Source organism: Tinamus guttatus, unplaced genomic scaffold, assembly GCF_059628265.1.
Source record: "Tinamus guttatus ecotype Peru unplaced genomic scaffold, ASM5962826v1 Tinamus_guttatus_pri_ptg000314l, whole genome shotgun sequence".
Classification (NCBI taxonomy): Eukaryota; Metazoa; Chordata; class Aves; order Tinamiformes; family Tinamidae; genus Tinamus; species Tinamus guttatus.
Window position 1 is genome coordinate 10,194,139 of NW_028288848.1, and position 11,434 is coordinate 10,205,572.

General features: G+C 39.9%; 1 protein-coding gene across 1 annotated transcript; it reads left to right on the forward strand.

Moving 5' to 3' along the window:
- The first annotated feature begins 1,213 nt into the window (after nucleotides 1–1,213).
- ANKRD22 (ankyrin repeat domain 22) lies at nucleotides 1,214–11,225 on the forward strand. The gene is made up of 6 exons (XM_010226882.2): nucleotides 1,214–1,525; nucleotides 7,134–7,325; nucleotides 8,204–8,311; nucleotides 8,618–8,695; nucleotides 9,884–9,982; nucleotides 10,745–11,225. The coding sequence occupies exons 1-6, from the start codon at nucleotides 1,505–1,507 to the stop codon at nucleotides 10,820–10,822; spliced, it is 576 nt and encodes a 191-aa protein (XP_010225184.1). The 5' UTR covers nucleotides 1,214–1,504; the 3' UTR covers nucleotides 10,823–11,225.
- The last annotated feature ends 209 nt before the right edge of the window (nucleotides 11,226–11,434 follow it).

The window sequence follows — 11,434 nt, forward strand, 5'->3', positions numbered from 1 at the left end:
GTTTTGTTTCAGTTCATTTCTAGCATGCAGGTGTATATCGGTGTTAGGAAAGGATTAAGCAACGTACTAAGTTTTTATAGGGAACAGATGAGCAATTTGAGGCTTCTTTCAACCAGCTATAAATTCAAGCAAATGACCTAGCCTGAGGTAACCGAGGGATTTACCTGTGAACATGGTAGGAGAGCTGTTTGTTTGCATCTGAGTATGAAGAAATGCAAGCAAGGCGTAACTTTTCACCCATAAGATGTTATTCATTCCTTTGTGTTTTCAGGCCAATCAAATATTGATTGATGTATTGGTCTGTTGTGAGGCTCCTAGTGAATTTTGTCACAGGCAGAGTAGGTGTCTGGTATAAGCCAACTTTTTTTTTTTTTTTTTTTTTTTCCTGTGGTAAACAGCCACCAAAAGGGTTAGAACTGGTGCCAACAACCCAGCACTGGAAGCAGATGAGCTACACTACTTTAACCAGAGAAGGATAGAACTGTTGTGAATAATTTCACACGCACACACACACACACCCCACCAAAGAGAGTAAATATAAATTTCCAGGAAATAGAAGTTATAACGTGGAAGGCTTGGATTTGAGATGATCAGTTATATACTTAATATATATGTTTAAAAAGATGTTAGATGTAAAGGAGATGTCAGTGGGTTTCACCTGCAAATGGAAAAGGTATTTTGCAGTGTCTGCAGAAATGTGTGTCCCCTACACAAAAGGACTGATTGAACAATGTAAACGGTTTTATTCTCAGAGCTGCAAACACTTGAATGGAGCAGAGGCATCAAGAATCATCTTCTTCTAAGGAAGCTCCACTGTAGTTGACGAGTGTGTAAAACCAGCAGGCTAGGAAGTATCAAGCTCATTATTTGGGCAGGGCTAGGAAGAGGGGAGTGAGCAAAAGATGATTAAAGTGACCAGCCTATTTAATGAGAGACTGAAGCTAATTACGCTGAGAACTCTCATTAAAGGCGTGGTGTGTGATTCCTTTTTCCTGTAGGCGTCTGAAGTGTTCGTGCAGAGGAGTTGGGATGTATCTGTCAGACATAGATTAAGCTCTCTTCTTGTGGCTTGGGTGTCAAACTAGCTATTACTCTTAGTTGTTTACTTCAAATTTTAGTCTTTACACTTTATTTTCTGCCCCTCTCCCCACTTTTTACCATTTGTGACTTTTTTTTTTCCTGCTCTCACTGTTGAGTTACTTTCCTTTTAGGCAACCGGAGGTGGTTGTTGCAAAAATGACCAAGGAAAATGCTTCTGTCTGTTGTAACTTGTTCTGTCAGTCTCCTGCAAGCTGCTGATCTCAACTTTACCTTGCTGGGTTGGGCTTCTAAGACAATTCTTTCATACTACCAAGTGGAAGTACTTAAAGCAAATGCAGCTTAAGAAAGTTTGATACTTATGTTTTAAGTTAAATATTAGCCAGATTTAAACAAGCTCAAGTGCATTTCAAAGTAAGACTAACTTGCTGGGCTGATAAGAAGCATCAAGCACTGAAGAATAGGCATGGGGATACTCTATTCAGAGGTATGTGACCATTTTCTGCACAGTATCTGAAGCTATTGGTGATAGAGAAATACACTTGGTTTGGTTTATTTCCAACCTCCCATAAACAGGCTTGTAAATTAGAAAATCTGTTTTTTCTAGGAATGCAAAATTTTTGCTGTTAAAAATTGACAAAAATAATCTTTGTAGCATTTTTTTTAAAGGATAGTAACTTGTGTAACTATTGTGACTTCACAGAAAAAGGTATGTATTAGATAAGCATTTTCTGGTGTTCTTTGTTGAGATCAAGGTGGTACATGTACAATTAAGAACTACAGATGACCTCCTTGGATAGTAAAGCTAATGCCCAAGGAAACAAGGACCCCTTGCTTGTTTCAGGAACTTAAATTTTTTACCTCTTGTCTTTATGAGTTCATTCCCAGACACTAATCTATTTAGCAAACCCTTCCATTTTAGTATAAATGTTACGTAAGAAATATTCATTATTTTATAAACTTTCCAATGGTGCAGTTGATAATAAATGAAGATTCTGAATCTTCTAGAGTGTGAATACAGTAGATGTCACTACTTTATCTGAAGATAGCATTATGACGCTGGTGCTTCAAAAGGTTATACTGAAAGCCACCCTTCTGTTTTTAAAAGAGTATTCAATGAAATCAAGTACCTTATCCTTTTTCAGTACTAAAGGGAGCTCACATCTCTGTAAGCTGATGGACTGGTTAGACAGCATTTCATTCTAAAAAGAATTGTTTCTTCTCCCAGATCTACTACTCTGAGTTGTTATTCTGTACTCGAGTATTGTCATTTAGCTTAATTAAAGTGTTTTTTAATTAGAGAAGGTTTAAATATTGTCCATATCTGTGATGCTTGTTAGTTAATAGTCTCATATTCATGAGTTTTCTTCCGGTAAAGTTTTTAAATTAGGTGTTATTTTCTATAATACTAAATGACAGTGATGAGTTCGATTTGCTGAATGGTATGCAGGATACTGGTGCAGTTCTCAACTTCCCAAGCATGATTTAGACTTCTGTGTCTAGTTTGAAGAACACTTTTGAATGCATCTTAGTGCAGTGGAACAGACTGGAGTAGTTCAGAATATCTGGGCTTTATGCAGTTATTCTGTTTGGCTAAGCCAGCGCCAAGCTCTTGCGTAACTTCAGCAGTCCCTTGTATTTCTTGAAGGAGGAGGTCTCTGAGATGGCTGTCACAGTTCCAAGACCAGCTTTAACTCAGCCTCTCTTCTGGTGACTACATGCTTTGTCTCTAGTGTCATACCTTGAACTTTCATCTGAAGGGGGCTAGAACTTAGTAAATGTCTGGTGCTTGAATACTACCTCAAACAAGCAAAGCAGAAGGATATGCAAGAAACTCTGAAAACAGAGAAATTCAGATATGGCAGTTTATCTAGATCCAAGGAAACAACTAGGTCTTGTTTTGAATTACATTGCCCATAGTTTATAAAGAGAAACAGTTGTATAGAAGTGTTGTTATTGTGACATCCTGTGTTTTTCTGCTTTATCTCCTCATCTGGTGATTTCTGTACTGAGTGACTTTAGCAATGAAAATCCTTGCCTGTGCTATGATCGCTTCTTGCCTTTATTGAAGATACTGAACAATGAAATCCTCTCCTGGAAGGCTTGTGGGAGTATTTGTAGAATGAGAAATCCTAAACCATGGAGCTTATACTTTAAAATTCAGTATTCAGATATTCTTAGAAGATCTGATTTGGTTGAGAAACACTCAGTCATCAGCATCTCTAATACTCAAGCCCTAATTTTGTGCTGATCCTATAGGCTCTTAAATGGCCTTGTGTCCATGGCTAGTTTTTCCTGTAATGGACTGGAAGGTTAATCTAGAATAGTTTGAAGTTGATGTGTTTGAGTGCCCTGGGGCAGCTGCTTCTGAGCTGAGCCACGAGAGCTCATCATAGACATGTGTGCACAGAACTGTGTTTCAAGGAGCTCCTAGATCCCCCTTTCATCTCCCAGAACCAGTCTTCGGGGTCTGACCTTGGCGGAGCAGGCTGGCCTGAGGACCTTGGATTAGTTCATGGATACTGCCGGTCCTGTGGCAGGGCAAAGGCACTGCTGGTGAGAGCAGAAGGAGTTTGGGATGTGATCTTTTGTTTTCCCTCTCTTCCTTTGTACATTTTGTGCGGTGTTCACAGTGTGCAGCTTGTCCAACTGCAGAAGTGGAGGGCTCTACGGCTAGACAGTTCAAGGAGGCACTTGCTTCCTCTTTGCCTGAACTAGAATTCTTACTTTAGCTTCTCATTGCTTCAGATCTAAAGCTCTCATTTGTATTGCAGGTAGTATTTTATGCACCTATGCAACATCTCCCCTGCTGCGTTGTGGAGAAGGGCTAGGTCTTTTCTGAGTTTTTTGGAATGGTCAGACCACTGGGAAGTCATGCCTAAAGTGGTATAGGCCAAAGTAGCCACTTTCCAGTGTGTTTCTGGGACTACTGATGTCTCCAGGGGTTGAGATCACTGTTGCTAGTGTGTCTGTAAAAGCAGAGCTGTGTATATTCTCCTTACTCTCAAAGCTGCCAGGCAGTTGTAACAGCCATGTGAGATGCCTGCACTTGTGGTCCCTCATTGCTCCAGAGCTGAGCCCAATTCTGAGCTGTGAGGCTTGGATTCTCCTGATCCTGCATTCCTCGTGCCTATGAAGCCTAAGTAGCATGAGTATATATGAGGTAAGTTTATTTCCCTGTAGTGTGTGATGGATAGCTAATGAAATAATACAAATTGGAAGCTGGTTATTGAGTTAGGCCTCTAACACTGTAGAAAATTGAGTGAGGACTTTCAGATTTTATTAGGCTCCATGCTCTTCTGTAGGCATGTAGGAAATGTGTTTTCCAGGCTTTTATTTGGAATCCTTTGTGTCTAGAAAACACTGTCCAAACTCTAGGTGGAGGCAGTGTAATTGGCCTGACAGCTGGCATTCCCTATACCACTGGCACTGCTCTGCGATTGTGTGTACGGAAGAAACTATTACTCACCTTCTGAACAAGATTTGGAGAATGTACTTAAAGCAGGAACTCTTAAACATTGATAGTTTTAATTTAAATAGATCTGCCAAAGTGGCAGCTCCAGAAAGTAGAAGGTAGAAGAGCAGCTTCTAGCAGAAGTTTTGAAAATTTCAAAGAACTTCTGTGATTACAAGTTTGAACATGAAATCTGTCAAATTTGTGTCTGATTTGCTGCTATTGGAGGCCTGTTTTGGAGCTTTATTCTGCACATGAATAGAAATCTCTTTCTAATTGTCATGCTAAGTTTGTACTTGGCCAGATGCATCAACTATTTTACAGATGGTTGTCACCTCTTTGTATTTTTTAATATTTTAAATTATTATTTCCCAGCACATTTTCTCAGAAATCCTGAATGTTACTGGGATCAGACTAACATGGATTGTTTTGCACCCTTTCTTAACAACAGAGCTGCTGTTTGCTCCTCTAGTCATGGTATTCTCGGTGTTCTGTTCATCAATGTGGTAGATGTATCAAAGATGTTTTTCTAGAATGCAAACTAGGCGAGGATAAGAATCTTGTGTGACTTAAAAAGGAAAATCAGCTTACAGCTAGTACAGCTCTTGTATAATGTAAGAAATGTTATTTTGGGGGGTACTGGTGGCAGGCCAAAGAACATTGTCTTGTAGTCTAGATTTGGAGATCATATAACTAGATCTCAAATTCTACAAGAGTACATTAGTAACAAGTCAGGAAATGACTGAGAAGAAGAGGTTCTAATTTGGAGGAGACAGACAATTCCTGTTTGCCTCCTGAGTGGCCATTGTGGGGGAAGCTGCCAAACTTTGTTCCTGCTAATTTGAGCAAGGAACAGAGTAGACACTAAAAGATTTGTGTTGTGTTTGAGTGTTGCTAGAGTAAAAGTGCCAGTGAAAATTTTTCAGGAACAAGTAAAACTTGTAGACAAGAAATCTTAGAAGTACTTTAGAGACCGCATGTCTGTAAAACCCCAAATGTGTGTTTTTCAGGACTAGGAAAACAATGGTGCTTAAATAGTTTTATTTTTCAGAAAAAAAAAGGTGGGGGGGAGGTACTGGGGGAGAGTGTAGAAAGTAGGCAATTACAGATTTACCCCAGTGTTCCTGGCATATTTTTTAAGCAAAAAAGGCATGTTAACTCCTTAAGTTACTGGGTCTACTCAAAGGTTGCATTTGGCTTTGGGTGCCTCTTCTGAGTCATTGAACTAATGCAGTATTGCTGAAATTGAGAATGACCAGCACTGCTCTACTACTTGGCTGTGGAAGGTTAAATTTCCCTTATCCCTTTCATCTAAAAATCTAGCCTCTTCCAGTCACTAGCAAAAGATTTTTTTGCACAGCTCATCTTTTGAGGCTGATACATGTGTCTCAAGTTGCAAGCAAAGCAGGTAACGGGATAAGAAGTTTCTGTGCAATCCGTCTCTATAAAGTCAAATCACTTCTGTGCTTTTCCCTTGGATACCTTGTGGCTTGCATCCAAGAAGCTGTAGCAAACTGCAGGGGAAACCCTTACGTATGCATGAAGCACTTTATTCAGCAGCATTGCGAAACAAACTGGTTTATAAGAGTTTGTTATATGCAAGCAAGTTCTTGTTTTGCTCACTACTGAAGTTTATACCTTATTCTTGAACTTATTGTTCTCTGTAGCAGGAGACTTCGGTTAGCCCGTGTCAGTTGGGTGAGAACTTCTTCCTTGCGTTTTTTGTCTGGCATATTTTCTTACACCAGCCAATTGCAGAGCATAAAAGGTCCTGGATGTATGACTCCCATGTACCTGTCTTGACGTGTTTGCAGGCCCAAATAATGTACTTTGTTCTTTGGACTAATAATTGCTCTATCATTATTCACGGTTCTAGAACTAGATTCAACAGTGGGTTAAGATTTGGAAAAAGATGGTAAAGCTCAGAGAGAGGATCAGTCAGGGATGCTTTGGACATAATGGCCGAGCAAATAAATATTTAAGAGGCAGTATAGAAAGAAAAGCATGTCAGTATATTGCTTGGTGACACACTACTGAACTAGCAAGAACCAGACTGAGGAAGAGTAAAACAGTGTGGTAAACGGATGGAATTTGAGCAGATGTTCAGTCAAACGGCAGACCTCCTGCGTTTTTAAATATAGCAAAGCAATATGCAAGAAAAAGAGTAGTAGGGCAATCAGAAGCACAAATAGATTCTGCAGAGCAAATATGTTGCACTTGATCTTCTCTTTCCTGGAAATGAAGGTCTTGCGCCTTGGAGCAGTCAAGACCTCAGTTCTTAGTGCCTACTGCTTTTCTTACTGAAAAATCTAATTTTCTTACCTTTTTTAAAAATTTATTTTTATGGCTGAATATGACAGGACTTACTGCTTGGATTATAGAAACCTTATCCTAAACAAATAGATAGTTCATTTTTGCTGTGTTAAAGCTGTGTCAGACTTCTGCAGTCTATACTGAGAGGTGCTGTGTTACAGCTACAGGAGCATCTCTTACCGCCATCTTCTGGGAGTTGCCTAGAATTACAGCCTCAGACAGAAGTGCTTGGCAGTTTCTTGGGGTGTGTAACTAAGAAATCTATACCCTCCATTCAGACTTACTACTACAGTGATTGTTTTAATTGAATGTTTTCTTTCTTCTTCAGCCCATTTGCCAGGCAGCTTATAATAATGATTTCAATGAAGTTCAGCTCCTTTTGGAGAAAAACAGCAACTATCTGAACATCCAGGACAGATTTGATGGAGATACGCCCTTGATTTGTGCATGCAAACGGGGCAACAGCAGAATAGTTAGCTATCTTCTACAAAGAAATGCTGATGTCAACCTCAGAAACAAGGTAAGTGGCTGCAGATTTATCCTTTGCAATGGCTGTTCTTTGAGATTTCTGGAGTGTAAGGGAACCTTGGCAGCACTGCCAAGCCTGAGTTTTGCCTCCAACTGGTGCCTGAGTCTAATCCCCAAATCATACCTCTGTAAACCTATATGTTTTCATTTATCTCCTCATTTATTTTTCAAACTTGACAATTAACATAAAATAATAACCTGACCTGAATTCAGTGACCTGAATTTCTCCTTGTGCTCATGTCCCCATTTTGGGTAATACTGTGTGCCACTCAGGTTCTTGCCTTTCCTCAGCCCTGTGGGTTCTGTCCACTCACCTAGGAACTGCACAGAAAGGCTTCTGTGTTTGTTTTGGTCTGTAATGTGACACAGTAACCTGATTTCACAAACTCCAGTGAGCAGTAGTTGCTGGAGATTTAACAGGATATGCCACAATCTCCTTTAAATCTTTGTTTCAGTAACTGGTACTCCTGTAACAGAAGGAACTCTGGGATTCTTCCTGTTGATTTAACTTACTGGGCAGGAATGAAATATGAAATTTTCTCTCTGATGCCATTCTGTCTGCAGCCAAGTCTAATTTGGAGACATACAGTTGGAATCCTTTGGATTCCACATACTTCTTTCATGTGGAAATCAGTTGTCATGAGCATGTGTATGTTAAACATGCTTCTATTTGAAGGAGTAAAAGTATAGTATCTGAGGAAAGAAAAGGAAAGTTTATGTATCAGTTACTCTTGCAGGTTAGAGAATGTTTCTAGCAGATAACTTCGGAGAAAGCTTATGAAATACAAAAGAATCTGATATTGTCAATGCTAATCAAATATAATCAGTTCAGTGAATCTGATACTGATCAAAGAGTTCTTCTGTATTTAGAAGGAGCGCACTTGCCTGCATTATGCTGTGAGAAAACGGTTTAGTTTCCTTGACTATGTGCTCATCGTCATCCTCATGCCGGTTATGCTTATTGGATATCTTCTCATGGTGAGTCTGGGTGAAATCAGAACTTCTCACCCCATACTTTTCCCTTTTCCCTTATCACCTGTCCTGCAGTATTTCAGGGCAGGAATCCATGGAGTAGATGGATCCTTCTTTTTAAAACAAGGACTGATGCAGAACAGCAGAAGAAGCAGAGATTTTGTTCTTGAAGAAACTGATGTAGGGTTAAAATTCTGATGAAGAAGCTAGACACTTCCTTTTGGAAAAAAAAATGAGGGAAAAACATCTACTTCATACTAGATGAATATTAACTGTCTCACTATGTTATTCTCTTCCCCTTGAACCAAACAGATCTCAAAAACTAAGCAGAATGAAAACCTAATTAAGATGTTGCTGAGGGCGGGTGCTGACGTTAATGCTGCAGATTTCGTAAGTAGATTTGTACAAATGCACATGTAGCTTGTAGCTGCTATGAATGCAACATTATTAAAACCAAACATCACTGTCTGCTAGCAATGTATTCCTGCTATTCAGGATAGTATCAGGTAATGAATTGGTTTTAACGTAGCAGACTGCCTAGCAGGAGGGTTCAGTCTTTTCCCCTGCATTTAGTATATAGTTTTGTAATGTGCGCAGTTCTAATTCTTTCCTGATAGCTCAGGGCTGTGTGGTGGGTTTTTTGTTGTTGTTGTTGTTGTTCAAGCTTAGCATTTTTCTTAGCTCTGGAGTCTGCTCAACAATTCCAAACTCAGCAAGTGAAAACCAGCATGACAGTGCTGGATATGCACTTCGACATTAGAATGTGATTTCAGTGTTAACTTTTTCATTGCTGTGATGGCCTTTTCAACCTGTGAGATCGTCCTTCAGAGGAAGGAGGCAAGATGGATCGTATGTTGAAATGACTTCTAGCTCTGTTTTCATCACTGAGGTGAAACATTTGTAAACACTGACAAATCTGGGGGGAATGTTCCCAGGTGACTTCATCTGGAGAGACATGATTCTCTGGATCTACAATAAACATCAGCTCTGCCGGTTTCTTTCTGACCAATATCCTCTTAAAAGAATCCAAGCCAACTCAGTTGAAACACCTTTAAAAAAATGATTCTGTAAAGGTTCTACTTCCTGCAAGTGTCCAAGTTTATCACCCTTATGAATTCTTGGCCTAGAGTGGATTTGTGGGCGAAGGTCATGCCAGTGTTACTTTGCGTTTTCACTTGGTCTTCAGAGCGCACTGATCTGCCACATACAGTGCCTGTATCCACGAGCATACTTGGATGTGGTAGAGAACTTCTTCCCTCTAAGGCAGAAAAGGAGAAACTGATTCTAGCATCAGTCAAATTCTAAACCACTTAAGTGTGAGCAAACAATATTGTGTAACACATAATTGTTGAGATAATAATTATGGAATCCTCTGAAATTACTAAAGACCTATTGGCTTACTGCTAAAGGGACCAGGCCTATTTTAGCAGCTGTGTCCTGAAGTACGAATGATTCTTTGTCCCTGGTGCTCTTATGAGAATGCATTTGTTTTTCTTTGTGTGGTGTACCTAAAATCATACTTGCCTAAAGTCTACTTAAGATGTAGAAATAAAGTGTATCTGCTCTGTTTCTTTTCAGTCTGGTAGCACAGCCCTTCACTATGCTTGTGAAATGAAAAACCTGGCAGTTGTTTCTTTACTGCTTGAAGCTCACGCAGACCCTTCTGTTAAGAATCAGGTAAGAAGGTGAAGGTGATAGCTATATTTCCACTATGAAGATGGCAAACCAATATGTTACAGGCCTTACTTTAGTGTACCATGTGTTTTTTTTTAAACAAATAAGCAAACAAATACCCACAAGGGTCTACTGCTTCATGGCAGCAGGCTTGTTTGCTGTAAAGCAGCAGCCCCACTGCCTACCTTGGCAGCAACATCTTTAAAGTCTGAGTCCTTCACTACTGGTCTTCCGTTGGTAAAGGCTGCCTTGATGCCACTGCATTGGCAGATCTCTCAGCTGTCTTGATGGTGCCTCTTAATTCAGAGCTGCTCACTCTACAGCTTTTCTTGAGAGACTGGCAACGGAGGGGTAATAGTACTAGTCCTCTGAAATGTGCTAAGTCAAACTTCTGTTATTGGCCAAGATCATCTGTTGAATGCTGTCCAAAGGAACATTGACCCGGGAGTGTCTGCATTGCTCAGCTGAGATGAGTCATGTTTTTTCCACATTACTCTTGAAGTCAGCTCTTAACTTTGCACTCTTTGGATATTAACCCCAGGAATGGCTATCACTGCTGTTGCTACTGGGACAAAAGGCTCTGCCTGCTGATTTCAATGAGAGTGGTATTAGACCTAGCACATTCTGAAACCTTTGTTTCAGAGCTACAGTGTGGGAATGAAAATCATGCAGGAAAGTCTTTCATTTCAGTGACAAATTCAGGGAAGCTCTTTTTACTTGATCCATGTCTGTCACATTGCAATATATTTCATCTGTTTCTTTCAGGAGGGGGAGACTCCCCTGGATATAGCGAGAAGATTACAGTTCAGCAACATTGAAAGCATGCTGAAGAAAACTTCTTAGTGCTTGATGATATGCGATCAAGGGCTCTGGAACAGGAAAAAACATTATCCAATCTGGCAATCTGTCTTGCACAGCAGCAGCAGGAGTCCTGCTATAGGCTGATGTATTTGTCAGAGGCTTTGTCCAAATCCATCCGCTCTTTGCTGTGGACTCTGACTGCTTTGTATGTTGGAGAGCTGTCAGTGTTCCAAGGCCATTTGGCTGGAAGCTGTTCGTTTGCTTTTATTAAGCCTTGAATGTTTACAATAATATTCAAGATATTGTCCCTCCCATCTCCTCACCCAGTTTTATTGTTTGACTTGCACAGACTGTGGATTTTGAAAGCTAGCTATACTATTTTTGGAAACCTAGCAATTGCACATCATGATTGGCAGCCAATGCAAAAATAAAATTTCATTTATAGCGTTTTAGTTTTTCTATAGGAGATATGCTTGACAATTGAACATGGTGCCCCAACACCTTATGCAGGATCTTGTACCTTTTCTCTTACTATTTTTCCTACTGCTTCTTAGCACTTTCTCCTTCTGCTGCAAGTTTCACACATCTCAATTACTTCTCACTAGATTGTTGCCAGGGAAGGATTTTTTTTTAATATAAGAAGCAGTAAGAAGA